A 27,229-nucleotide genomic window follows, 5' to 3' on the forward strand; every position below is an offset into this window, starting at 1 on the left:
CAACACGGACACCTTGAGTGAGCATCAGGAGTGGGTGCGTGTCCTGACAATCCTGAGGGGGCGTGTGCCCGGTGAGTCACCCTCGTCAGCATGCCCCAGCGGCTGGAGGCTGGAAGTTTGGAGGGTCAGAGGTCACTGACACCCCAAGGACTGGTTTCCAGATGCTCTGCTGGGGGCCAGGGAAACCAGACCAACTCCCGGCTGCCCCTTCTGAAGCGGCAGGAGGAGCCCCAGCGCCAGCACAGCCCTTTGGGGCAGGAGGCCAGGCTGTGCTGGGCTGAGGAGTGGACTCAGAGCCCCATCCAAAGGGTTTCAGGGTCCTCCACCAGGACCCCAGTGATCAGGCCCACAGGGACTCCTGGGCAGAGGGTAGGGGGTGCTGGGCCCTCCTCTGGAACCCCCTGTGCAGTGGGGAGAGGAGGCAACAGGGTGGCATCAAAGGGACAGTGCCCCCTGGAGTGGTGCCGCCCTCAGGGGGCCCTCCATGGCAGCCACTGCCTCTTCTGGCCACATCCACCCCTAGAGGACAAGCTTGGGCCTGAAGACCAGGCTCTGGATGGAAAGATGCAGCTCCACACAGCCAGGGTCCTGGGGTGGAGCAAACCAGAGCCAGCAGCCCAGGGGGACAGGCCCTTGTCACTGGGAGTTTACAGTGGAAAACAGTTGGGCCCTTTGGGATCTCTGCTGGTGGCACTAATTACCGGCGTAGCTGTGTTTCATTAGGGGACCTTCCACCAGGAGTGTCCCCAAGTCACTTCCCCAGTCTGGACTGGGGCCCTGTTCCTCCTCACCCTGCGGCCACGGCTCCCAGATCCTTCCAAACCCCAGTGTGCTGTCTTGTGTCCCTTAGCTCAGCAATTCCACAATGGGGGTGTTCCAGGGGTGGCCATGGCCTCGGCCCCCAGACCAGCCCCTACCCTGCAGGAGGGCCCTTCTTCCAGGCAGCCTGTGCCCCCCTTCCCGTCCCCACCGTGTGTGAGTCCCTGTGACAGGCCCGCCCTGTTGGAGGCCTCCTGCCCTAGGGGTGTGACTGGGGACCCACAAGGGAGGGAGTCTGACAGACGGGCGAGGAGACCCTCCATGGCTGCCACGGCTGGGGGCCAGGGGCAGGAGCGGAGAGCTGGTCCAGGCCCGGCTCTCTGCCAACGGGAACCTCAGCCCCAGGGGGCAGGGGGCACTGCTGGGGCCTGGCCTGGGGCAAGGCGGAGGGCGCAGGGTGTGACCCGGCCCCCTCCTCGTTGGCAAGGCGGTGCCGGCCTGACTGTTCCAGCTGCTGGCTTGCACGGTCCACGGCAGCCTCTGCAGAAGCTTTCCTCCCTGGTTTTTGTTCGAGCTGGGCCCCGGCAGCAGCCGGCGGGCGCGGCGGGCAAGCTGGGCGAGGCGGGGGCAGGAATGTGTGCGGGGCCTGCCGCCCGCCCTGCGTCACGTCGCTGCCTCCCTCCTGGCCTATGGGAGCCCGGGGGACACACCTGTTGGAGGCCAGGAGCAGAGATTGGTCGGCCGTGAGCAGGCACCTGCATGGGGCGGGGTGAGGCCCTACATGTAAGGCGAGCCCAGGGCCACCGTCTCTTCCCTGCCCTGCCCCTCACTGCTGCACAAGGACCCGCTGGGCCTCCATTGTTCGCCTGCGATCTCCACACTTGCCTGAAGGGCCAGGCCCGCTGCCCACTGGCTCGCGTGGGAGCTTCAGGCCTTCCTTTGTGAGGAGACTCAGCCGAGGGGGCAGGAAGTGGTGTCTTCCAGGAGGCAGCAGCCCTCGCTGGCCTCCACGCGGCTCCAAATTCGGATCTTGGTTGGGGGCAGGTGGGGCGGAGGCGAAACCCGGTCACCGGGCTGCTCACCGCGGGCTGACAGGTATTTGGGGCAACTGGTGCCAAAGCTTCTCTGACGTCTGTTCTGAGGCCTGGGGGGTCCTGGGTGCGGGGTCAGCGCTGCACAGTCCGGCCTCCGGGCTGGGGTCGGAGTGGCTTCCCGCCCTCCTCCTGCAGGCGCGGAACCTGTCTGGGCAGGTACGCGCGGGAGGCGGAGGGGCTGAGCAGGCCGCTGTGCGGGGAGAGTCCCCGGAGGGGCTGCCCAGAGAGGACAGAGCGACAGCGGCACGGGGGCTCCGACGCAGGCTGGGGGTCCTCGCCCTCAGAGGACGGGGTCCCGCAGGCCGAGGGTGCTGGGTGCCGGGGCCGGCCGGGGCCGCTGAGGGTTGGCAGGCAGGAGCAGCCAGGCCGCGGGCGTCTTCCAGGCCACCCCCGGGGGCCCAGCTCGGGGTCCGTAGCTGCGAGGGACCCCGCCTTCCCCTGCCTGGCAGCAGCGACTTCTGGAAACCTCCCCCATCGGCCCCTGACGTGCGGCTCCTGGGGTACCCTGCTCCCTCAGAGCTGGGTGCGGGGAAGCGCCCGCGGCCCGGGTGCTGGGTTTCCGGAGTTTGCCCTGGAAGGCAAGGGCTCGGCCCCGCGAGAAGCGGCTGTGGGGACGGTGGGAGCGTGGGCCGGCCTGGATTCGGGCTCCCCCTCGCCCGCCTGTGTCCAAGACGCCAACAAAGCCGGAACCTCCTCGCAGGAGGTGTAGGCCGCCCGCCCGCCCCCCACCGCCCCGCAGCTCTCGGTCAGGTCGCAGGCCGCTCGGAAGGGGTGACCACGGCACGCGCACTCTGCGTCCTGGCCAGTGTGGCCCACACAGCCCGGCCGTGCACTGCTGGCCATGAACTTGCCACATGGCTGCCCACGGGCAGCTTTCTCCCCGAACCCCGCGGCTTCAGGCAGCCCTACGTTTGGGCGGGGACTACGTTGCTGTGAATTGAAGCAAACTCGCTCTGCAGCACAAAACAGAGTCGTTGCTCGCGCTGACCGCGACCTTCAGGGCACAGGGATCCCATATTTTAACGAATCCAGTGGGAGCATTTCAGGCCTTTTTAGGCAGAACATCTGAAAAAATAGGTTGGTTTGGTTTGGTTTGGCTTTTTTCTAGTAGCCCAGATGAAGCGCCTGCGGGTCAGAGTGACTGGCGGCAGATCAAATTGGCCAAAATGAGCACGGGGCGTCCCACTTACGGAAGTGCCCACAGCTGCACAGCAGGGACACGGCCACGGCCCATGTTCCGACATTTTGGTCATCTTGCAAATACCCTCTCTGCAAAACCAGCGCGCAACAATGTCCCTGGTGAACCCGAGAGCCGAGATCCCCCACCTCCCGAGGAGTCCGGCTGGTTCTCAGGGGCGGGCACACCCCAAGGAAGGGCCGAGAGGCTGTGCCCGCCTCGTGGGGGAAATGGCGGCCCGGCCTCCGCGGGGGCCCGGGAGGTGCCCTGCGTGCGGACAGGCCAGGCCTCCGCCGCCGCCCCGCCCGCAGCCTCTGGGCCGGGCTGGTGGGTCCCGCGGTGCTGCGAGGCTTGGGTTTCAATGCTTTGTTCTCCGCGGCCTCAACATTGATTAAGGCCCGCCAGGCAGGTTAGCCGGCAAGTTCGCGCTGGGATCGCGTTCCCCACCCCGCCCGTGCCTGCGCAGGTGGGACCCACAAGGGCAGCTGGGGCGTTTGCTCTGCCAAGAGGAGCCTGGAGGTGCTGTTCTGGGCCTCTCGACCCGCTCCTCCATTCTTCCCAAGAGGAGCCTGCTTGGGAAGGTGATGATTAACCAGACCCCAGTCCAGCCGTCCCCGTGAGGCTGGCCTCCCACCCCGCCGACAACAGGCCGAGGAAAGCACCAGATTTTCACTCTTCCTATCAACCCCGGAACCCGGCCGCTCCTCCTCCCTGCCCTGGGCGCTCGGTGTCGGACTCCTGACCCCACGCTGGGTGGCCCTCAGGGCCGAGGCCCTGTTCTGAGTTCAGGAAGAGGGTGGGATTCTGTCCTGGAACTTTGGAGGGAGACCACTGGGTGCTGCGCACTGTCGGCCCTGGCTCTGTCCACGCGTCTGTCCGTGTGTCTGACCCCGCACCTCTTCCCTTCCTCGGGGCGGAGGGAAGGGCCGGCAAGGGAGGGGAGCACACAGCCGGGGGGGTCCCGGCTCCCCGTCAGGCCAGCTCACGCCTGCCGGGTCTCCAGGGCCTTTGGAGCTTCTGAAGTAGGGCTGGCCCTCAGTGGCCAAGGACACTAGGGACACCGGGCTCGGGCTCCAGAGGCCACACAGTGGGAGGCCAGTCTATGCACGGCGGACTGGCTACAGGGAGAGACACCAGGCAGCAGGCCCCGGCTGCCTCCCCCATGGCCTGGCAGCTCAGAAAGAAAGGGTGAGGCAGCTTCACTGAGCTCAGAGAAGTGGGATTGCGTTCCTAAGGCACTCTGATTCTACAGGGCTTGTGGGACAGACCTTGAAGGGTGAGCTACAGAGCCAGGAGGGTCAGGAGGTGGTGACGACTGTGGGAGCTGCCCCTTGAGCCTGGACACAGCTACCTGGGGGGTCCAGGCTCCTGTGAAGCCTCCTTCCCAGATGATGGACAGGCATCTCCCCTGGCCCCCTACGCTGGGCCTAAGTTAGGGTCAGGTCCTCTGAGAAACGTCGGCCATTCCTGAGGACAAAGCTACAGAACCTGGTGAACCCAGACTTGGCCAGACAAATGGACATAGCCTTTGTTGCGGTCAGCCGGGTGGCCTGGGGGGGAATCGGCACGGGGCCCACACCCTCTCCCTACAGCATCTGTGGGTAGAAGGTGCCGGAAGGCTTGAGGAGCTGCCCTGGCCCATTCCCCAGGTCCAGGGGTCATGTGTGGCCGAGAAGAGATGAGACGGCGGCTGGGCCCCTCCATCTCCCAAGGACAGGGGCCTGGGTCGCTCGGCTCCATGCAGGCCCCACGTGTGGGCACAGGGCCACCGACTTCCTTGACCCCGCTCTGAAGTCCAAGGACCTGCTTGGCCCCCACAGGCGTGGGGGAGTCGGGCAAGGGTGGGGGAGCTGGGTGGCCCCCTGCGTTCTGTGCTCTGGGGCAGGAGCGACTGCCGGGTCCAGGCGGGACAGGGCTGCCCTCTCACACCCCCTCCAGGCCCAGCACCGGCTCACCCTCGGACCTCACGGCCAGCAGCGGCCAGCACCCAAGGGCCACGGAGCCAAGGGGCGGGCAGACAGACCTATCTGAGACCTGGCTGGTGAGCGAGGTAGAGGGCCTGGGCTTGGTGGGGTGGGAGGTTTGGGGGGCCGGGCTGAGGAGGTCTCCCAGAGCGGTCCTGCCCAGAGAGCCACGTCCCACTCCATCCATGTCCCGACACCCTTCCACGCCCTTGACAAGGGCAGGACGGGGCTGGGCTGGAGAGAGCCATTGGGGCGGCGTCCGGGAGACAGAGGCTCATTGTCCGGCCTGGGCAGCCCTTCTGGTCTTGGGCACACTCACATGCACATGCAGCCTGGCCCCGAGGGGGCAGGGCCACATGTCCAGGCCTCTCCCTGGGACCACCCAGAGGGAGGATCCCACTCTGTCCTTGCCTCCTGTGGGCAGGACATCCTGGCCCTCCTTGGGCGTCCACCCCAGGCCCCGAGCTGATGGCCCCACAGAGCCGGCCAGTGCTGGCTGGGCAGGAGGCCTCCTTGTGGTCCTGGCCTTTGGGGGGCACCCTGGTGCCGCAGTCCAGCCTTCTCCAGGCTGGGCCCCTAGAGCTGAGGCTCTGCCCCTCGCGGACCCCTCCTCACCCCTGTGCACTGAGAGGACACGGTTCTCCACCAGGTTGCTGATCACCGCCGCAGGGTCCCCAGCTGGGCGGCCCCCAGACCCAACTGGGGGTGGCCGTCGCCATCTTACTGGGCAGCATTGGATGGTGTCAGGTCTCTAATACTGCCTGGTAATGATGACGGCGGGGCCCCATGTGCAGCGAGGGGGCCGCCCTCCCCCAACCCGGCCCCGGCCCCTCCTTTCCCACACAGGCCCCGTGCAGATACCCGCAGCAGCAGCCCATCCTGCCAGGGGGGGCTCTAGGGCAGAAATGGGACCCCTCCCCCCAGGCCCAGATGTACCCCTTCTCAGCCCCCCAGAATGGAAGCCGTCTTGCAGCCGCACTGAGCAGCCCCCTCCCCAGACTGATCCAGGATTAGGACACTCAGGTATCTGGGCCCTGCCCACAGAACCCAAGCAGGTGCTGCCACCACACTTGGCAGGTGTGGGCTGAGCAGGTGACGAGAGGGTTCTGGAGGGCAAAGGCCCGGCCGGCGGTGGTCAGGCCCAGCCTGGGCCTCCAGGTGGCCCCGGGGTGGGCGGGCCCCCTTGCAGACTGGCAGCATCTCCAGCCTCGGTCCTGGGTCTTCAACCGCAGGTGTCCTCGCTCGGGGAGAGCAGGGAAGAGCCTCACTCACTTCCACTGGACCCGCCTGCCCGGGGTGGGCACCAGGTGTCTGTCCCTGTCCTCGGGCCGAGCTGCACCTGGGCCTCTGTGGGCATCTTACCGGACAGTGCTGGATTTCTTGGCTTGACTCTAACACTGTCTGGTAACGATGTTCAAAGGTGACCCACCGCCTGCCTGTCAGGAAGTGGCCCGAGGACACACGGTCCTGAACTCCTGGACTCCAAAGACGGGCCAGGGCCCAGGGCTGGCTTAGGGATTGGCAGACGGCCTGTCTCGGCTCTGCAGCCCAACCCATCCGGGGGCCCCCCTCTGCTGTCTCACCAAGCCCAGGCTGAGGGCCCCTGGTTCCCTCCCGAGTTAAGTTCTCAGGGTGCTCTGATCCCCAGGAGAGGCCATTAGGATTAGGACACTAGGCCGAAGAGGGCCACCAGTCCTGTCCTGGCCATCGACACCATCCTGGGGGCCTGGCCCACACCCCCCAGCGCACACCCCAGCCCCACCTGCTTGGCTCCAAAGTGTCTGCTGTGGCCAGACTCTGAGGGCAGGCACGGACGTCTTGCCCTGCTCAGCACCACGTGGGGAGGTGCGTTTCCCGGCTGGCGCGGAGCAGCAGGCAGCCCCACCATCCCTTTTCAGGCCCTCCTGTCCGCCGCCCTCACACGCCCACCGTGGCTGTCCCAGGCACCCTGGCTGGTCCTTTGGGAACTGGCCCTGCCCTTAGACACCCCAGTCCAGTGGGGCCAGCCATGGGCAGTGGCCCCTCTTCTCACACCAGGACTCTTACTCTACAAAGGAGAACTCACTCCACTGGTCAACCAGGGACGCAGGAAGGACAGGGTGTGTCTGGGTGCCCCGGCCCGAACCCACAGGCGAGTGCAGTAGACATTCTGTGCTGTGTCCCAGTGAGGACAGAGTCTCCCTCTCCCCACTCCAGCCCCCACAGTGTCGCGGTTAAGAATGGGAACATTGTCCAAAATCGGTGAAGCCAGGATGGCCCTTTGTTTTATCTTTTTGATCTGAAGCCAGGATGAAGCCAGACCTGCCCAGCTGACCTGCACAGGGGTGGCCCTTCTGGGCCCCCCGGAACCCCACCCTGGGTCCCAGCTGGCCTCTTGGTGGGGGGGGGGGGCTGTCCCTGGACTCCCTGTTACTCATTAACCAGCCAAGAGCCATTCAGGAGACTGGCAAGGGTGCCCGGGTGAACACAGTCAGGGTCAAGTGCAGGGAAACCAGACGGCCCACTCCCCAGGTACACCCACAGCACAGGCGCCTGGAAGCTGTGTGCCGGGTTAGGGTCTGCAGCAGAGCCCTCCTCAGAGCGGCCACGGGCCAACACCAGGTGAGAGGGGCCACCCTGCAGACTCAGGAGGGTCGAGGGTCCTGCAGGGATCTCCCCACTTCCTCAGCGAGCTGCAGGACGGGCTGTGCCCCCTGTCCTAGGAGGGCCCCAACCTGGGGCCGCCCGCACCGTCGCCTGCCGATGGACGTCTTACCAGGCACGGTTAGATCTGGGTTCTGTTGTCTAATACTGTCTGGTAATGCCGTCCATCCATGGCCTGACCACCGCCAGACCAGGAGTCCCTGGAGGGACACCGGGGGGAGGGGGTGGCCCATGTGTCCTGGGCCCGTGAGTTGTGTCCACTCCAGGACCTCCCCAGCCCCCATGACCTGTCTCGGCCCTAATGGACGATCTGCGCAATAAAGGGTGAGAGGTGCCTCGGGGGCTTCTGTTCCTCGCAGGGGCATGGCTGGGAGGGGCTGGCAGGCAGCAAGCAGTTGAGGCGGACACCATGCTGTTGGCCCTGCCATGGAGCCAGAAGAAAGCCCAGGGACTGCGGAAACCGCCCCCCCCAGCCCCACCTAGGACCCTCTCCAGGAAAGCGACCTCATCCCTCACCCCTACACGCCCGTACCCCCAAACCTCCTACCCAGGCATGGCCAGCAGCGCACCCAGAAACCTCCCTGGGCCACTCTCTCCCCGACCCAGGCAGCACCAGGACCCCATCATAGGTGAGACCCCACCCTCAGCCTAGAGCAGAAAGCTCAGGGGGAGGGGTGGGGGGAGTGCAGGCCGCCTTTGCTTCCCCTCCGTGGGCCTCAGGGCCCCCTTCCCCACAGGCCCATCTCCAGGGCTTAGGCAGTCCGTCAGGGAGGGCCCTCCAGGTGCCAGACCATCGCCATGGGGACTAAGGGTCAGGAAGCCCTTAATCGTGGGCTGCCCTTGGGCCCCCGCCCTGCTGCTCCCCTCCTCTACCTCACGCAGATGTCCTCTATCTCAGGCTGTCCCCAAACCGGACTTCTGGAGGCTGATCCCACCTTCAGCCTCGGGGCTGCCCCCTAGAGCCCACTTCCTTCCCTGTGAATTCCAAGTGGGTCCTAGGGTCTGCCTCTGCGCAGGCGCTCTGCCGCCTGTGTCGGGGAGAAGGGGGCGTCTGGGGCTCTGGGGGCTCCTCCCCACCTTCCGTCCTCCATTACCGAGTCTCTCCTGAGCCCCTCCTGCAAACTCGCCCCGTGCCGGACCCCGGGGAGAGGACCGTCCCTGGCAGGAGCGCAGGTGGTGATAGGAGGAGCAGAACGCGTGAGCCAGGAGAGCTGCCGTGTGGGGAAGGCCAGAGCAGCCGAGATCGTGGGGGTTGGTGGGGGAGGAGGGGGCAAGGGTGGCCCAGGAAGGCCTCTGGGGGGAGACAACCAAGTGGGGACCATGGGACACCCGCCAGAGCCAAGCAGAGGCGGCAGAGGCCAGGGGCTGCGAGCCGTCGGGACGGCAGGACGTCCTGGTTCCGTGTCTAGGCAGCACGGCCCAGTCTCAGCAAAGGCCCCAAGCCACGGGAGGGGTGCTGGGCCTTTCCCTCACGGCCCCGGCCCCAGCACACCCCCGCTCGGAGGCCCTCCACAGCCCCCCTGCCCCCCGGCAGGTTAATGACTCCCCTGCTCCTCCCCGGGCTGCCGATGCGCAGGGACGCGCCCGGCCGCAGGCCATTTCCACCGTGGGAAAGGCTGGGGCGGCACCACACCGTCCAGTCGGACGGGTTACGAGGCAGCGTTTCGGAGCTTGAGCTCTTGTGTCAGCCCAGGCCGGGGCCGCCTCCCCAGAACCCACAGGGACCCAGAGTGGAGCCTGGGCGCCTCCAGATTCTGGGCCCCCAGACGGGATATGGGGAGGGGAGCACGCGTTCCTGAGGGAAGACAGGATTGGGGGCCCTGTGCTCAGGCCAAGGAGAAGATCAGGGGCCCCACCCCCCGACACTGGCTGCTGCCCCAGCAAGCCCGGGCCGGAGGGGGGCGGGTAGGCGGGCAGTCACCAGCCCGTCGCTCATCCAAGGCTTGGCTAGAGGAGCTCTCTGCCCTCCAGGCTGACCATGGCCACCTCAGGGCAGAGAGTCAGAGACCACAGTCCAGCAAGACCGACCCCTGAAGCTCCCAGCACTGGCACAGGCAGGCGAGGAGCCTGGGAGTTGGTCAGCCTCTGTGTGGGGTCAGGAAGGCCTCCCCATGGTGAAGTCACCCACAGGGCACTCAAAAGGAGGAGTGACTTATGGGCTACGTCAGTCCCCCAGGGCCCCCGTAACGACAATCACAGGCCCGGGCTTGAAGTGACAGAAACGTCCTCTCTCTCAGTCCAGGAGGCCAGAAGGCAGAAGCCCAGGTGGGGGCTGGGGGGGCACTCCCTCCCGAGTCTCCAGGGGAGGGAACCTCCCCCTCTTGCGGCCCCCAGTGGCTCTAGGCGTCCCTGGGCTGGTGACCACTTGGCCCTGTCCTCACGGGGCTTCTCGCGGTCTCCTCTCTCTGCTCCCTCACGGGAGGACGCTGGTCGCTGGATTTAGGGCCCCCCCAGATAATCCAGGAGGATCTCATCTCAAGATCCTTAATCAATCTCCAAGTAAGGTCGCACCTGCAGCTTCTGCGGCTTCGGACATGGGTTCATTTGGGGGCCACCGTCCAGCCCAACAAGAAGCAAATTAAGGCACCCCAGTAAGAGACCCCCTCAAGACTCTGGAGGGCAGCAAGGCCGTGGGACCGGACGGCGACGCCACAGGAGAGGCTGTGGCACAGGGAGTTGAACTAGAGCAGATCAGGCTTAGGAGATGCGAAATCTGAGGTAGGGTCAGGTCCTAGGGTCCTGGCATGGGTTGGGGGTCTTCAGAAGACTCAGGGATAATCCAGTAGAGGACACAAGGCCCAGGTGGGGACTGTGCATGGGTCCCCTGCTCCAGCACGAGCCCCAGCCCCTCTTCCCAGCTCCCCAAGGAGCCTGGCCTCCTGCCCCTCCTGATCTCCGGCCATGGCCGCTGGGCCGCTGTTGCCCAGAGACGGTTGCCAGGCCACCACTGTTGTTTCCCTGGCAGAGAGCTCACACCACCTTGCCGGGCAGGTACGAGGGACAGGCAGGCCGCCAGCGCGAGTCCTCGCTGGACGTGAGGGCTGTGGCCGCCATCCTGTGCCTCCGCCCCAACCTGGACACCAGGGACCCTGTGCGTTCTGTCGGGACTCCGCCAGGAGCTGAAGGGAGACGGAGGAGGGTCAGGAAAGGGGCATCGTGGCTGAGATGAGCTCCCTCTGTGGAGGGTCCACATCCGCCGCGCACAGCATGCGGGTCATAGACCCCCAGGCCAGGCCAAGAGGGATGCGCCTCCTGGGGGTGGCGGCTCCTCTGGAAAGCCCCTTTGCCCCGGACGAGGTCTGTCTCCCGGACCCATCCCCCAGAGGGCACCCTCCGAGACGGCCCCACCCGCGCCGGGGGCCCCCGGCCCATCGAGCAATGTCAGCATCTCCTCAGCACCGCAAGACGACAAGCGTGTGTTCTGGGGGAAGGCGCACGGCGAGGCACCAACATCTCCTCCTCTTGGACACTTTCTTCAGGTTCACCTGGGTCTTCCTCTCACCAGCCCGGGGTACCAGTTCCTGCCGGTCTTTTTACCCAACCAGGTAAAAAGTTTATTCAGAATTTACTGTAAACTTGAGTGTCCCCTGCCCTGGCCATGCTGTCTCCGTTTCCACAGCCGTTCTGGAAGGTCTGGGGGCCGTCCCTCATGGTCAGGGGCGCCCATCCCGTGACCCCCGCGATGAGCACGCGCCGTGAACATCTGTGAGCAGAAAGCTGTGTTTCTGTGTTAGAATTCCGTCCCTCAGAGGAGCTCCGAAACGCGTGGGCGCCAGAGCAGAAGGTGGCCAGGGCCCTGGGGCCTGAACCCCGCCACACACCCCTCCTGCCGGTCAGCCAGCCACCACCCGCAGGCACACCCAGGGCCCTTTATTTTCCCCTTAATTTTTGTTACTTGAATGACAAGAAGCGGGAGCTCATGCCTTATTTAATTCTCTTTATGCTGCTCCTGCCTCCTCGCGTTACAGGCAAAGAAACTGAGGCACAGAGGGACTAGCTGGGCTGCACCCTGACCAGCCCCTCTGCTCTCGGGGCTCGGGCCTCCCCAGGCCAGGGCCCCGCAGCTGCCCGCGGAACTCCAGGTCCTCCCTGCCCCCATCTCTGCGCCCTTCCTGCACCGTGTCTCCGAACTCCGCCGGCCCTGTGGCCCTGTCCTCCGCGTCCCCTTGCTCTGACCGCAGCCCACCTGCTCTCAGGAGCGACCAGTCTCCTAGTCTCAAGCCAGCACCTTCTAGGGCCTGGCTTCCTCTCTCCCCTCTTCCACTTCTTGTGCGCATGTGTGCCGGTGTCTGTCGGTGCGCATCTGTTGGGGGGATCTCACTCACCCCTGGGGGGTGGGGGCGGTGACCTCGGGGCCACTCAAGAGTCGGAGGAATGGTTCTGAGGGTCTGGACCCTGGGGGTGGTCCATACCACAGCAGGACTCCTGGGACTGGGAACCTAGCGGGAGGGGACCGGGGTCTTCCAGCCGACGCGTGCACAGGCAGGCCCTCTCCCTGTCTCCTGCAGGCTGGTATCCCCCGGCCATGCCCGGACAGGAACCCTCCCATTCTGGGTGGGCCAGGGTGTGGGTGAGGGCCCCTGGGTGGTCCACACTCTGCCCACCCTCGGCCCTGCCCGGGCCACCGGCCCAGCTCCCATACTCATGCTGACGGCTACCCAGTTTATTCCTCCTCTGGCTTAAGGGGGGACGAAAGCGTTTCTTGGGTGACCAGCCGGTTTGTCTGCAAAGTAACTGTCCTCTCTGGAAAAGTGATCTGCCAACACCTGGTTTGTCTTCCTCTGTCCTGCCAGCTGCACGGTGTGCCAGCCGCTTGCCTTTCCCAGCCCTCTAGAAAGTCCTCACCTCCCAAGCGGCTCCCAGATTGGGAACGACCCCTCCAAGTATGGCTAGAACTCCCTGAAGTGTTCCCAAGTGGACCACATGGGAAAGGATGCTCCAAAGGAGACACAATCCTTGGGGCGGGGTCCGGAGCAGCAGAGGGGACGTTGCCAGACACCTTCCTGCCGAGCCCCTGTCACCGTGCCACCCTCAACTCCGAGGAGGCACCCGCTTGGGGCCAGGGGGCCCCTCCAGTCCCCAGAGACCTGACGGCGACCCTCTTTACAGCCGGCACCACCAAGGCCAAACATGGCAATGCCAGACAGACGGTCCCCGCAGGGAAGGCCTCGCCGGGGATAAACAGGATGCGCAGATGGCCCTGAGTCCACAGGGCTCCAGGCCCCACAGTCACCACAGAGACAGGAGCCAGCCGCAAGCAGAAGCCCAAGCCCAGGATCCCAGGAGGCGCCCCTCCCTGGGGCTAGGACCATGGGCTGCCCAGAGGGCCCACAGAGGGCTGGGGGTGGTGTCTTTCCAGAGGTGCCCCCGCCCTGGCGCTCCTGCACCCACAGCCCGCAGCCACCCCCACTTCCTCCACCGTCGGGGACGACCCAGCCGGACCCACATGAGTGGCAAGAGAAGCAAGCGGTCCAGGACTGCCAGGCTCCGGGGGAGCCACACCCGGCCGCCAGGTGAATGCGGCCCTGGGACTGCCCTACTCTCAGCTCAGGCCGGCGCCTCCCTGGGGAAGGCGTCCCACCCCGAGGAAGGCATTCCCATGGGCCGGCTCCCTAGGAGAGAGGCCAGGAGAAGGCCGTGCCTAGGGTGTGGGGTTCGGGCCAGTGGAACAGTGCAGAGGACAGAGAGCCGGGTCTGAACAGGCACGGAGAGGGGACACAGCTGCTCTCCACAGTCTGGGCACTGCCCCTGCCTGTCCCAGAACGCAGGACAGCCCTGGCGCTGTCTCCCCTGCCTGATACAGGTCACCCATGACATCACGATAGACATTGTGACCCCCACTCTCCTGGGGACATCCCTGCACATGCCTCCCCCCAGCTCCAGCTTCACACCCTAGCCCTCCTCTGCACGGAGCCCCTGCCCTGTCGGTAAGCAGGGACCCTGCCCGCTCCAAGTCTGGCCCTAAATGGTGATGACTCTCCCCTCTTGCCCAAGATAGGTTCAGGCCCGCTGGTCAGGACTCAGCCTGGGCTGCGACGGGCCCAGGCGGCTGAGGGAACAGCCCAGGGCCTGCCAGATTCAGCCCCGGGCGCCCGCCGTCAACCCAGGCACCGCTGTGTGTGCTTCAGGGGAGCAGGACGCCGCCCCCCTTACCCCCTCAGACCCCCACCCTGTTCACAGGCTGGGCCCATGAGAGACCAATGGGGAGCAACCAAGAGGAGCAGCTTCTGCGCGTGCTAAGCCGGCTGGAACAAGGCGCAGGTGCGCGTGGGGCGGGGCCAAGGGACAGGAAAGGCCCCGGCCAGGGCAGAGCCTCTGACCCCCTGCCTGCCCACAGACCTCTCCGACGACACTGACAGCGTCAGGCCTCAGGCAGCTCTCCTGGAAAAGCACCTGCTGGACGGGGAGAAGCAGCCACACAGCAGCGGGCAGGGGCCCTACTTCTATATCGGAGGGAACAATGGGGCCTCCATGTGAGTGGGGGGCTCAAGCTTGGCCCTGCTGCCTGCCGCCTCCACGTCCCCGTGCACCCATGTGCCCACCCACTCCTGGGTCCCCAAGGCCCCCAGGGTCACCCCTGCCCCTGCGTCCCCCGCAGAATCAGCTCCTATTGCAAGGGCAAGGGCTGGCAGCGTATCCAGGACAGCCGGCGTGAGGACTACAAGCTGAAGTGGTGTGAGGTCAAGTGCAGAGACAACTACTACAGCTTCCGAGAAGGTAGCAGGGGAGGGCCCCCCGCCTCTGGCCTGCAGCCTGCGAGAGCCTCCCGGTCCAGAGCCAGGGGTGGCATGATGCCCCAGGCCTCCGCTCTGGGCGGCTGCGGCGGTCTGGGCAGCCCTGGCCCCCAGCCCCACGTGCCAGCCAGGACTCTGCCCCTCCCAGGTGAGCAGCTACTGTACCAGATTCCCAACAACAAGCTCCTCACCACCAAGATCGGGCTGCTCAGTGCCCTGAGGGAGTACGCCAGGGCTGTGAAGACGGCCCACAAGACCCCGCTGTGTGCCCAGGCCAAGTAAGCCCACCCCACCCCGGCCCCGGGCGCCCGCCGTCAACCCAGGCACCGCTGTGTGTGCTTCAGGGGAGCAGGACGCCACCCACATGCCCCCTCCCGCCCGCTGCCCTCGTCCCCTCCTCCAGGTCCCCCTCCCGCCCACCCAGCGTGTCCGTTGCGGGTCCCGACCCCCCTCCCTGGAGCGCATCCACTCCGCATTCCGTCTGTCCACCCACATCCATGCGCCCCCGCCGCGTCACCCACGCCCTCCACCTACCCTCAGGGACCCACCCGTGATCTACACACGCCCGCTGCCGCGCACCCCCACACCCCGGTCCCCCGACCCCCCACACCGCTGTCCATCTGCTCCCTCCCGCAGCCGCGCAGCAGCCTGAGCCCCTCAGCCCACCCCCCTCACCTGCCCGCCTGCCCCACCAGCTGCGCGCCATCCGCCACCCCACCCAGGCAGGCAGCCCACCCACTCAGCCGGGACATCCCCCGCACATACAGCCGCATGTCCAGCCTTCCGCCCCGACCCGACCCGTGTCAGCAACTCTAACCCACTCCCTTCCAGCGGGTCTCTGTGCGGAGCCCCCTGCCCACGCACCTGCTTCCACCCAAAATCCATTCATCCAACCACACACCGATCCACATCCCGCCTCTTCTCTGCTCCAAACCCACCATCGTTCTCCGCACACCACCGGGCGGCCGCTCAGGCCAGGCCCTCCCTCTGGGGTACCGATCGAGAGAGGTCACAGCATCTGCCCTTGAGGAGCTCCCGTGGCCCAGCCCAGGAGGCCTCTGCAGCTGGAAGGAGCCACCACCGAAGGCCTGGCGGTGGACAAAGAGGGTTGGAGGGCAGCCCCCAGCCAGGGGAAGACGGGTAGACTAGGCCGGGGTGTCCAGGGACCCGTACCGACCACTCACTGCGTGCCTGGGGACACAGCTCAGAACCGCTGGCGTGCAGTGGTGCGGTGGGAGAGGGAGCAGGGCATGGGGGACGCAGCCTGCAGAGAAGCCAGGTGTGCGAGGACCCAGAAAACAGTGCTCCTGGCAAGGGGACAGAAGGTTCAGAAGGAACAGCTGGTGCTGGGGGACAGAGGCAACCAGCTTTCCAGTGGGCACTGTCCTCCAGCTGCCCCCAGGTCAGTCCCCTAGGAAGGCTCGCGGGCCTAGCCTGGGGGGAGGGGGCAGCCCTCCCTGTGTCCTCCCCACCCCCCTGCTCCCCCAGGGTCCTGAAAATGGAAGAGTTTTTCCCAGAGACATACCGTCTGGACATCAGGGACGAGAGAGAGGCTTTCTTCACTGTCTTTGACGGTGAGAGGCCACTGGACGCCCGGCCCGCTCTGGGAGAGGGGTTCTGGGAGGGACCACGGGCCCGGCACGCTTAGGGGGGCGTGGCCATGGAGGGGTGACGGGGTGGAGCCCGGTGGGCGAGGGGTGGAGGGTCACGGCTGGGCCTTGTGGAGGCGGAGCCTGGTAAGGGGCGGGACCATGGCCGGGCGGTTGCGGCGTGGGCGTGGCCACTCCGGGGCGTGGCCAGGCCTGACTGGGCGTGGTCGGGGCGGCCGGGGCTAGCCCGAAGTTCGGGGCTCTTCCTACAGGAAATCACATCTGGATCTGCAAGCCCAGTGCCTGCAACCAGGGCAAAGGCATCTTCCTGCTCAGGAACCAGGAGGAAGTCGCTGCCCTGCAAGTCAAGACCCAGAGCGTCGAGGACGACCCCATCTACCGCAAGATGCCGTTCAGGGCGCCTCAGGCGCGGGTCGTGCAGAGGTGTTGGGCATAGTTCACGGTGGGGCTGGGGCTGGCCGTGGGCCCCGCTGGCGCCTGGGAGAGCTGGTGGGGCTCCCAGGGCCCATAGAGGAGTCCTCGGTCATGGAAAGCTGTGGTGCCCTCAGCTGGGCCCCTGTGTAGCTGGCAGAGGTGGGGTGGTCACAGATTGTCCGGGCTGCAGAGGAGATGCCCTCCACCCCAACCCCACCCACAGAGGCTCCTGCACATGGGGGTAGAGACCGGGAAGCCTTGGTCGGTTCGTTCCCCAGCCTGGGCACTGCCCCTCTGTCCTGTCCTGCAGGAAGGCCAGCCAGTCTCCCGTCCCCAGCGCAGCCAGCCCCAGCCTTCAGGCCTGGAGCAGAGCTGACCACCCCTCCCTGGCTCCCTCTGCCTCTGGACGCGATCCAGACCCTCAGCCTCACAGCGGGAGGTGGAGGAGCAGCAGTCTGGCCTCCCAAAGGTCCCTTTGGGGCTCCCCACGTCAGTGGGACTCTGCCACAGCTGCAGTCTGCGCCCCCCTTCGGCCCTGGCGTCTTGAGACCGACCGTTCCTCCTCTCGGGACGCCTCCTCCCACCATCCACCCTTGCAGGCCGAGTGTCGGCCCTCCCTCCTCCAGGAAGTCCTCCCTGCCCACAGGGGCCCAATCTGCTCCCACGCTCAGGGAGCCTAGTGAAAACTGCCCCCCCCCGGGGGGGGCTGCATGGGGGGGCGGGGCACCCCAGACACGTATGTGGGCTGAGGGTTGGAGCCAGGCTCAGAAGTGTCCCTGCAGAAGAGAGAGCCCACAGACACCTGGGACAAGTGGTGCTGAGGAACTGGTCTGGGCCCAGGAGGGGACCAGGGGACACAGACTAGGCTGGCCATGCCCTCAGCCCCCATGTGTCCCCAGGTACATCCAGAACCCACTGCTGCTTGATGGGAAGAAGTTCGATGTGCGTGCCTACCTGCTCATCGCCTGCGCCATGCCCTACATGGTCTTCTTTGGCCACGGCTACGCCCGCCTCACCCTCAGCCTGTATGACCCCCATTCCAGCGACCTCAGTGGCCACCTGACCAACCAGGTAAGGGGACCCCACGGATGAGGGCCCCCTCTGCAGCCTTGGCACAAGATCACTGCTCAGCACACAGAAGGGAGTTCAGCTGTGGACTCGCTTTGATGGGGAGAGGCCACTGGACGCCAGCCCCGCTCTGGGGAGATGGGTTCACAGATGGAGCGCAGCCCTGGGCACGATTAGGGTGGGGCTGGACCTGGGGAGGTCAAGGTGGGCGCGTGGCCTCGGAGGGGAAGGGTGGAGGGTCAAGGGTGATGGGCGGAGGCGGAGCCTGATAGGGGCGGGACCACGGCTGGCCGGCGGGTGGGAAATCCGTGGGGAGGGTCTCCAGGAGGACCTCCGTGGAGAGACCCTGTGTGCAGAGGTCTCTGTGACAGGGTCTGCGTGGGGACCTTCCACGAGGATCTGGGGGACACTTGACGGTGGAGAGGGTCTCGGCAGGGCTTGCCGGGTAGCTGGGGTAGCGGTGGGGGGCTCTGTGCGGGGCCCTCAGCGGAGGCAGAGCCTCGGGTGTTCCGGAGTGGTGGTCTGCAGGTGCTGCCCTGCCCCCAGTTCATGCAGAAGAAGAGCCCCCTGTACGTGCTGCTCAAGGAGGACACGGTGTGGAGCATGGACCGGCTCAACCGCCACATCAACGACAAGTTCAGGAAGACCAAGGGGCTCCCCAGAGACTGGGTCTTCACCACCTTCACGGTCTGTGTGCCCCTCCCAACACCAGCCCGGGGGGCGGGGGCTAAGGGTCAAGACCCCTCACAGTGGTGGGGGGCGCTGGGCGCAAGGCGCTCACACGTTCCTGGGGAGTGTGTCTGCGCTGCAGTGTGTGTCCCGTGCCTGTGCGTCTGAGTGGTGCGTGGGGCTGCTGGCCGCTGGGGGGCTAGTTACCCCTCCCTCTCTCTTTAATGGTTCACCTCCCACGGATTCACTACTCTAGGGTGTACAGTTCAGGGGGTTTAGTTGATTCATCAAGGTGTGCAAGGATCACCACCTGGTTCTTCACACAGAAACAGCCACACCCATCAACAGTCACTCCTCATCACGTCCCCCAGCTCTTGGTGACCATGCCTGTCCCCACAGATTACCCTATTCTGAACATTTCGTAATAATGGAATCCTACACGATGGCCTTTCCTGCATGTGGCATCCCTCATTCCTCTCTGTGACTCAGTAAAATCTCACTGTAGGGTTACACGGTTTCTTTGGATAAACATTTGTCACCAATGGGTGTGGGTTATTCCCACTTTTCGTCTGTTATGAGTAATGCTGCTGTGAATATTCATACACAAGGTTTTGCACGAACACATTTTCAGTCTCTCAGGTGTGCAGTCGGAATGCCGTGTGGGTCGTGCGGTAACGTACCTTGAACTTGTTGAGGAACTGCCCACTGTGCTCCACAGGGGCTGCAACATTCCGCACTCGCACCAGCAATGCAGAAGGACCCAATTTCTCCATATTCTCACAAACACTTGTTCCTTTTCTTTCTTTCTTTTCTTTTTTTTTTTTTTTTTAAGTCATCCAGTGGGTGTGAAGTGGTATCTCATTGTGGTTTTGATTTACATTTCCTTAATGATGAATAAGTTGGGCATCCTCTCACGCGCTTATTGGCCATGTGTGGGTCTAAGAGCTTTTTGCGTGTTCTGGATACTAGACCCTTCTCAAATATCGTGACTTGCGCGTATTTTCCCCCGTTCTGTGAATTGTCTTTTCACTTTTTTGATAATGTCCTCTTTCTTGCACCAAAGTTTTTGATTTTGAGGGAATCCAATTCATCTATTTTTTCTTTGTTACTCATGCCTTCAGTGTCATATCTAAGGATCCATCTCCAAATCCAAAGTCACAGAGATTTGTACCTGTGTTTTCTTCTCAGTTTTATCATCTTGACTCTTACAGCGAGGCCACTGCTCCCTTTGGAGTTAATCTTTGTGTATGGTGGGAGGGGTCCGCCCTCATTCTTCTGTGTGTGGATGTCCCGCTTTCTTAGCGCTGTGGTCAAGGACACTGTTCTTGGCACACTGCTGGCACTCGACTGGTCAGGTAGGTCTGGGTTTCTCTAGAATTTCTTCTTCTTTTTTTTTTAAGATTTTATTTATTTATCTGACAGACAGAGATCACAAGGAGGCAGAGAGGCAGGCAGAGAGAGAAGGAAGCAGGCTCCCCGCGGAGCAGAGAGTCCAATGCGGGGCTCGATCCCAGGACCCTGAGATCATGACCTGAGCCGAAGGCAGAGGCTTTAAACCCACTGAGCCACCCAGGCGCCCCTTCTCTAGAATTTCTATCCATTCCCTTCCATCGATGTGCGAGCCAGGGTACACTGTTCTGACAGCTGCTACTTCCTTCACTCTGCGAGTGTGTTGTATTACACCGACTGGTTTTCATGCACAGAATCACTCCTGCATTTTGGCGTAAATCACACTCAGACGTGATCTGCTAACGTGCGAGCACGCTGCTGGATGTGGTTTGCTGGCATTTCAACGAGTGTGTCTGTGTCTACACACACCAGCCATACTGGTCTGTAGCACTCTCCTGCGTGCTTGGGATGTGTTTCTTTCTCTTCTTTTTTGGAAAGTTTGTGAAGAGTTCGTGTTAATTCTCTAAATATTTGGAAGACTTCTCCAGTGAAGCCACCTGAGCCTGGCCTTTTCTTTGTGGGAAGGTTTTTAGTGACTGACTTGTCTTGTGCTGGTCATAGGTGATTCAGATTTTCTGTTTCTTATTGGGTCGAGCTGTTAGTTTGTGCATTTCTTTCAAGTTATCTAGTTTGATTGGGAATACAATTGTTCATAGAGTTCTATGAATTATAGTCCTTTTTATAATTATTTTCATCTCTACGTAAGGTCTTCCTTTATTTCTTGAGTGTTTTCTCCGTTTTCTCGGTCAATCTAGCTATGAGTTTGTCCACTTTTCTTTTCAATAAACTAGCTTTTGGTGTCATTTATTTTCTTTATTGTTCTCTATTCTCTCATCCATTTATACCCATTATTTTTCTTCCTTTGGATTTTCTCTTCTTTTTCTAGTTTATTAAGGTTTAAGTCTAGGTTATCGATCTGAGGTCTTTCTTCCTGTTTTTTTATAGGTGTTTACCGCCGTAAATTTCCCCCAAGCATTGATTTTACCACAATGCATAAGGCTCTATGTTCTACCTTCATTTCATTTGTTGTTAAGGGGTGTGCTATTTAATTTCCACAAACTTGTGGATTTTCCAATTTTCCTTCTCGCAGATTTTTTTTAATATTTTATTTATTTATTTATTTGGCAGACAGAGAAGGCGGGGGAAGCAGGCTCTCCACTGAGCAGAGAGCCCGATGTGGGGCTCGATCCCAAGACCCTGAGATCATGACCTGAGCTGAAGGCAGAGGCTTTAACCCTCTGAGCCACCCAGGTGCCCCTCCTTCTAGCAGATTTTTAATTTCATTTCACTGTGGTCAGAGAATATACTTTATATGTTTTGAACCTTTTCATAATTATGGAAACTTGGTTTCTGTCCTAACATTCTGTCCGCCCTGGAGAATGTTCCATGTTCACTTGAGAAGAGCACACACGGAACACACTCTGCTATTGCAGACGCCGGTAGTCTGCTTGGGTTATAGAGTCTTCTGTTTCCTTGCTGAGCTTTGGTCTAAATATTCTACCCAACGTTGAAAGTGTGGTATTGGTCTCCCACTGCTGTTAAACTGTCCGTGTCGCCCTTCAGTTCTGTTTTCCTTTCATGTATATTGAGGATCTGTTGTTAGGTGCACGTGTGTTTGAATTATTACATCTTCTGGATATAATATTATACAGTGTCCTTTTCCTTCTCTAGAAACAATTTTTGTCTTAAAATTTATTTTCTTATTTTGTCTTGAAATCTGTATCCGTATAGTCATTCCGGCTCTTTCGCTACGGTTTGCATGAAAGTCCTTTGACTTTCGGCCTGGGTCTTTGAATCTTATAGATAGGATATCAAGGGTTGTGTTTTTTAATGCATTCTTCCCATCTCTGCTGTGTAATTATAAAGTTTAATCCATTTACATTTGATACAGTTACTGGTAGGTAAGACTTACATCTTCTACTTTCTACTTGTTTTCTACACATCACATCTATTTTGCTTCTCAATTCCTCCATTATTGCCTCCTGTGGTAGTAAACACATATCTCCTAGCGTATCATATCTAGTGTCATTTCTTTTATTATATGGTTTTCAATTATTTTCTTGGCTGTTGCCCTGAGGGTTACCATTAACCTCTTAATCTATAACAGTTTAGTTTGGATTAATACCAAGTTAATTTCCATAGTATTAAAAAAACTACAAAAACCCTCGTTCCCATAGAGTTCTTCCCTCCCTTCATGCTGCTATTTTCACAGATTACAGCTGTGTACATTGTGTGCCCGTCAGATGTAGAATTCCTGGTTGACAGTTTTTCCTTTCAGCGTTTGAATAGGTCATTCCACTGTCTTCTGGAATCCATGGTTTCTGATGAGAATCTGGCTGTGAATCCTATCAAGGACCCCTTATGACTCATCACTTCTCTCTTGATTTCAACATTCTCTCTTTGTCTTTTTGAAAGTTTGCTTATGATACACTGGATCTCTTTGAGTTTATCCTAATTGGTGACCTTCTTTGGTGTGTAGACCTCTTGTTTGTTTGGTTTTTTTTTTTTAATCAAATTTGGGAAGTTTTGTATCATTATTTCTTCAACTATTCTTCCTGCCTCTTAATCCCTTCTCCTTCTGGGATGCCCCTTACATATGGTGGTCTGCTTGATGGTGTCTCACCAGCCTCTGTAGCTTTGTTTCTTTTTTCTTCATTCCCTTTTTTCTGTTCCCCCGACTGGATAATCTCGATTGACCTATCTTCGAACAACTGTTAAGCTCCTCGAATTTCATTTTTTATTTACTATGCTTTTCAAATCCAGAACTTCTGTGTGGTCACCTTTTATAACACCCACCCCTTCCCCGATATTCTCTGTCTGGTAGGATATCAGGCCCATATTTTATTTTAGTTCCTTGCAAGTGCGGTCTTCTGGGGAGGCCAGCAGAGAGATCACAAGTAGCTACTATTTTTTACGATTTTTTTTGCAAGTCAACTCCATTCTGCTATCCCCAGGACTGAGAATGCAGACTTTTTTCAAGTCTAGCACCAAGTTGGGAAGTAGGGATAAAACCAAGGCAAGTTAAAATGCTACAAAGCTTGGTCTTCTTACCAAGATTCAAGATTTTTCTTCACAAACACTCCTCAGGTTGCTGCAAGCCTTTGGTTAGTTTCCAGGGTTCTGAAAAAGTTGATTCTGATTATTTTTGCCAGGTTGTTTTGTTTGGTGGCTTTTATGGAGTGACTTATTTTCCGATGTCCTTTCTCTGCCATTGTGCTGAATCCATGACCCACTCCAGTGGGCTGGTTCCGCCACTGAGACACTCGCTGCGGCCCCCAGTGAGCTCCTGTTGCCAAACCCGTGGGTCGGTTCCGGGTCTTCCTTTTCCCTGATGTGTCAGCCAGTTTGGACTAGCTGTTCGTTCCCTCGTGTTTCTCCCTCCGGCTTCCAGGGCCTTGCCCACTCCCTCTTGGCACCCTGCTCTGGGCCCCCCACATCCCAACTACTGCTCTCTGGAGGCCCAGGGCTCTGCTCTTTATCTGCACCATTGGTAATGAAAGTCTCCTGGCTCCACAGTTAAACATCTGGCCCTGACCGGACGCCTTACATCCCAGAGCTTATCAACAGCCATCTGCAAGCTCTTCAACATCTCAGACTCCCTTGTTCTCCTCCTCTTCCCAGGGATGGGGGCTTCGTCCCAAAGACTTAGGGATAGCTCTTTCACAGCTCATAACCCATTCATAAACCAGTCAGGTCAGCTCTGCCTCAAAATACATTCCGAACCAGCCCAGTACCGCCACCAACTCCCAACAACGCCCTCCATTTCTCTCAGCAGAGCAGCCCGTGGGCACTCACTCCTGCTGCCCTCCGGCTTGCTGCAGCCACGGCCGCCTCGCTCTCTTCCCCCAACACCTCGACACAGACAACACACACTCGCACTTACAGCTGCTGCCCTTCCCCCAAACTCCCCACCCCTATCCCACAGACCTTCCATTCAGTCTTCAGTCCGCTCACTATTTCCTCACCGAGGCCCAACACCCACACCCTAGAACCCCCCAACCCGGTTTCGTTTTCTTCATCAGCACTTCTTGATATGCTGCACAGAATATACATGTGTATTTGTGTGTTTACATGTCGCATTTGTTTTCTCTCTCCTGCTGTGAGTGAGCTGCTCAAAGTTCTCTTCACTCCCGTCCCCCAGTCCCTGCCGTGAAGGAGCAGCTCCACATGTTTGCTGAGAGAATAAAACAAGAGTGAATGAGTTTCTTGCTGTGAGCCTGTGACTCAGTGTGAAAGTGTGAGCAGGTGTGTAGCCGTGCAGGTGGGAGCACAGGTGAGGGGTGTGGTGGTCGCTGCTCAGGCTGGGAGGTGTAACCAGGGGGTGACTGGATGTCACCCCTCCCTGCGCCCCCTCAGAAGCGGATGCAGCAGATCATGGCCCACTGCTTCCAGGCTGTCAAGTCCAAGCTCCACTGCAAGCTGGGCTACTTTGACCTCATTGGCTGTGACTTCTTGATTGATGAGAACTTCAAGGTACTTCTGCAGTTTCCTGGGACCAGTGGGGTTTGGTAGGTAGGGGCCCCCAGTGCATATCCTGAGCCCGCAGGCAAGCCCATGCGCCGGGGCAGACTCCGCCACCCCTGCCGAGCTGGAGCAGTGCCCCCCCCCAGAGCCTTGGCTCCTTGGGCAAATAGGAGCAGTGAGGCCACAGAAAAGGGGCTCCCCAGGATCACTCGCCCTAATGGGGACCAAGGCTACAGCCTTCCCTGGGCCACGTGATGTGTGGGGACGATGCTAACCAGTGTTGGGCCCAGGTGTGGCTGCTGGAAATGAACTCCAACCCCGCCCTGCACACCAACTGTGAAGTCCTGAAGGAGGTGATACCAGGCGTGGTCATGGAGACGCTGGGTGAGGCCCTCTGCAACCCCCAGACCCTCAAACAGGCCCCTCCCTGCTTGCTCAGCTGTGGGTGTGCCAGACCCCCTTCTCCCCAAATTCACACGCCCGCAAACCTGGTTCTCCAACATCCAGAGGACCTACGTGGACACCGCACCCTCTGCTCAGGCCCCGCAGGAGAAGGGCGGCCCTGCCCACCCTCCCCACCACCCTGGTGCCGGCCACACCTCGTCCCCAGCTGGGTCCCGCCCCTCGGCGCTCTCACCCCCAACCCCGCCGGGCCTCAGAACCTCCACCCCACGGGGGGAGCGGGCGCTGCGTCCCCGCCGCCCCCACGTCCCGGCAGCCAGTGCCCCCGCTCACCCCCTCCCCCGCCGCCCCCAGACCTGGCAATCGAGACCTTTCAGAAGAGCTTGCGCCACCAGAAGATGCTGCCTCTGCTCTCCCAGCGCCGCTTCGCGCTCCTGCACAACGGCGAGGCGGACCTGTGGCCGCGCCTGGGGGGCCCCCGCGGCGCCCTCCGCCCGCCGCCCCCACGGCCAGCCCGCGAGGCCGACTGCTCCAAGCCACCTCCGCCCCGCGCCGTGGACAGGCCGGGCGCGCGCAGGCCCGCGCTGCCCCGGAGCCCCGGAGGCGCGCACAGGCGGCCGCCCTCGGCGCAGAGGCGGCCCCGACCGCCCGGCCCCGGCCCCGACGGCGCCCAGAGCGGGGAGCCCGGGGCCGAGCGGCCGCGCGCGGGCGCTGGGGACCCGGCGCGAGAGCCCTCCCCGGGGCTGGCGGCGGGGCGCAAGAACGCGGGGCTCCGCGGCTCCTAGCGGGCGGGCCGCCGGCGCCCCCGCGGGACCCATAAAGGCTACTTTGTTACAAAGCGCCTCGGCTGAGGATCGCGGCCCCAGCCCCCGGTGCCCCCCTGTGGCTCCTTCGCCACGCCCTTGCCTCTGCCCCACAGGCCCCTAGTCCACTGCTGGGATCTGTCCTTGGGGGCTGGGGTGGGGGGATTAGGGCAGCGGGCTGGGGAGTCTGCCCTACTGGGAGGGGAGGAGCTCCCCACAGCCTTCCCCTCCGCCCTCCTGGCGGCCCCCCGGCAGGGCCTGGGCTCCTATCACCCGACTCCCTCTGGGACTGACAGGAAGAGCTCCCGCAGCCCCACAACCCACGCAGCCCCTACTGCCGGACTCTCGGGTCCCCATGGAAAGGAGGGCTCCCTCACACCCAGCAGAGGGGGCTGCCCTCACCCTGCCCCGACCCAGCCCCTTTCTGGGCCTTCAGAGCCCACGCCGGGGCTCTGCACCCCCCTTTGCCTCCCATGGCCCCTAAGATCCCACAGAGGCTGAGCACCTAGGCCGCGGGTGAGGGGCACATGGCCACCGCAGGGCAGCCCCGAGGGACGTGCTGGGCCAGCACTGGCCCCACCCAGGCCAAGCCATGCATGGCTTCAGTGTTCCCATTCCTCATAGGCCCAGCCCTGTAGTTGAGGGAGATTTAGGGCCTCGGATGTGTCCAGGCCTCCTGCTACCTCTAGATGTCCAGAGCCACCAATAATCCCCTCTCCCTTCCCCCCAGCCGCCACACCTTCCCAGGCCAGATGCTGGGGTCCCGGCAGCCCAACCCCCAGCCACCAGCCCATACCCCCACCAGCTTGTACACCTCCTCTGCTCCCTCGTATGCTCCTGTCCCTTACCCCAGCAAATGGTTACCACCGAGTCACAGATGCCCTCCTCCTGACCCACCGGGTCAGGGGCTGCTGGAACCCGCTCTCTGTTCTGCACTGGAGAGCTGGTGGGACCTGGGGTCCACTGGGGTCTGCGGTTCAGCCACTGCTGGGGGGGCACCACTAGGGGGCACTGTGCGCCAGCATGTCTCAGGCCCCGGAGCAGAGGAGCGTCGCCAAGGCAGGGACTGGCATCTCCCATCCCTCCCAGACCACTTGCAGGACCCCTGCCACCCCAATGTACTTTGTTGCACTCTAGGATATGGGGTCCCCAGACCAAAGTCAAGAAGTACACATCACCATGGGCCTGGGGTCCAGGAGCCCTAATCTCCCTCCCAGCATGTCTGGTGGTCCTTCCTTGGGACTGGCCGAGCTCAGCCATGGGCCGCTGTGCAGCTGCATCTGTTGGCTCTGTGCTCTGAAAGCCAGGGAGGGAAGAGGACCAGCGTCCATGGCGTGGGTGTGCAGGAGGGGGTGCCCCTCCTGGGCAAGCCAAGGGCACCCAGGCCCTTGTGAAACGCACACCTGCACCTTTGGGGTCCAGGCTACGTTCCCTGCTGGCATCCAGGCCACTCCACATTTCCTGACACAGCCCCTGGGACCTCTGTGCCCCATGTCCCAGCTCACATGCTTCACTCACCCCTTCCTGACACGCCATCAGCTCTGCAAGCCCCATGGGCCACTGCCCCACACACAGTCATGGCTCCTGACGTGGCCCAGTGGTGCCATCCCCAGAGCATCATCGACGTGGCGCTCACGGAGCAGCCTGAGGCCCCAGTGACAGCCTGCCCCCCCTCCTCGGGCTCCCCCAAAGGCATGTCTGCTGCTCTGGAGTCCCTGGCACCCCCTTGAGAGCCCAAATGTCAATAAATGAAGTTTCCCAAGAACCACCGCTGTTCGTCCAAAGCCCCAGAGGGGATGGCCACCCCCCTGCCCCCTATCTGGATCCCCCAGCCCCACCCCGCTCGCATGTGGCCCCGAAGGGCCCTCGCCAGCCAGAGCCGGAAGGACCGCCAGGAAGAGGAAGGCCAGAGATGGAGTTTGGGGTGCTGTGGCCCAGGGCACCCGAGCATCTGGAGGTGCGCTGTGGATCCCAGCGTC

General features: G+C 61.9%; 1 protein-coding gene across 10 annotated transcripts; it reads left to right on the top strand.

Annotated features, from left to right (window-relative positions):
* Nucleotides 1-3,516: 3,516 nt before the first annotated feature.
* TTLL10 (tubulin tyrosine ligase like 10) lies at nt 3,517-27,015 on the top strand. Of its 10 annotated transcripts, none has more exons than XM_045063490.1 (15): nt 3,517-5,071; nt 11,117-11,182; nt 12,747-13,150; nt 13,818-13,898; nt 13,975-14,110; nt 14,236-14,354; nt 14,520-14,649; nt 15,860-15,945; nt 16,233-16,404; nt 16,706-16,864; nt 17,295-17,466; nt 18,010-18,150; nt 23,938-24,054; nt 24,336-24,429; nt 24,802-27,015. In XM_045063490.1, the coding sequence occupies exons 3-15, from the start codon at nt 12,832-12,834 to the stop codon at nt 25,230-25,232; spliced, it is 2,157 nt and encodes a 718-aa protein (XP_044919425.1). In that variant the 5' UTR covers nt 3,517-5,071; nt 11,117-11,182; nt 12,747-12,831; the 3' UTR covers nt 25,233-27,015. The 10 variants fall into 10 exon arrangements, with proteins under 10 accessions (XP_044919425.1, XP_044919420.1, XP_044919421.1 ...); XM_045063486.1 differs by lacking the exon at nt 3,517-5,071 and adding an exon at nt 9,953-10,728 and having other exon boundaries at nt 12,997-13,150; XM_045063484.1 differs by lacking the exon at nt 3,517-5,071 and adding an exon at nt 9,953-10,628.
* Nucleotides 27,016-27,229: the final 214 nt, after the last annotated feature.

The sequence above is a fragment of the Mustela putorius genome, unplaced genomic scaffold (assembly GCF_011764305.1).
Source record: "Mustela putorius furo isolate JIRA1106 unplaced genomic scaffold, ASM1176430v1.1 tig00003853_pilon_pilon_pilon, whole genome shotgun sequence".
NCBI classification, from domain to species: domain Eukaryota; kingdom Metazoa; phylum Chordata; class Mammalia; order Carnivora; family Mustelidae; genus Mustela; species Mustela putorius.

Excerpts from the sequence above, each read along its gene's own strand:
- TTLL10 (XM_045063483.1), top strand. The coding sequence starts at position 10,803 with ATGAGCTCCCTCTGTGGAGGGTCCACATCCGCCGCGCACAGCATGCGG. Across the intron at positions 14,111-14,235 it reads GGGAACAATGGGGCCTCCAT|AATCAGCTCCTATTGCAAGG; the intron begins GTGAGTGGGGGG and ends CGTCCCCCGCAG. Across the intron at positions 18,151-23,937 it reads GGGTCTTCACCACCTTCACG|AAGCGGATGCAGCAGATCAT; the intron begins GTCTGTGTGCCC and ends GCGCCCCCTCAG.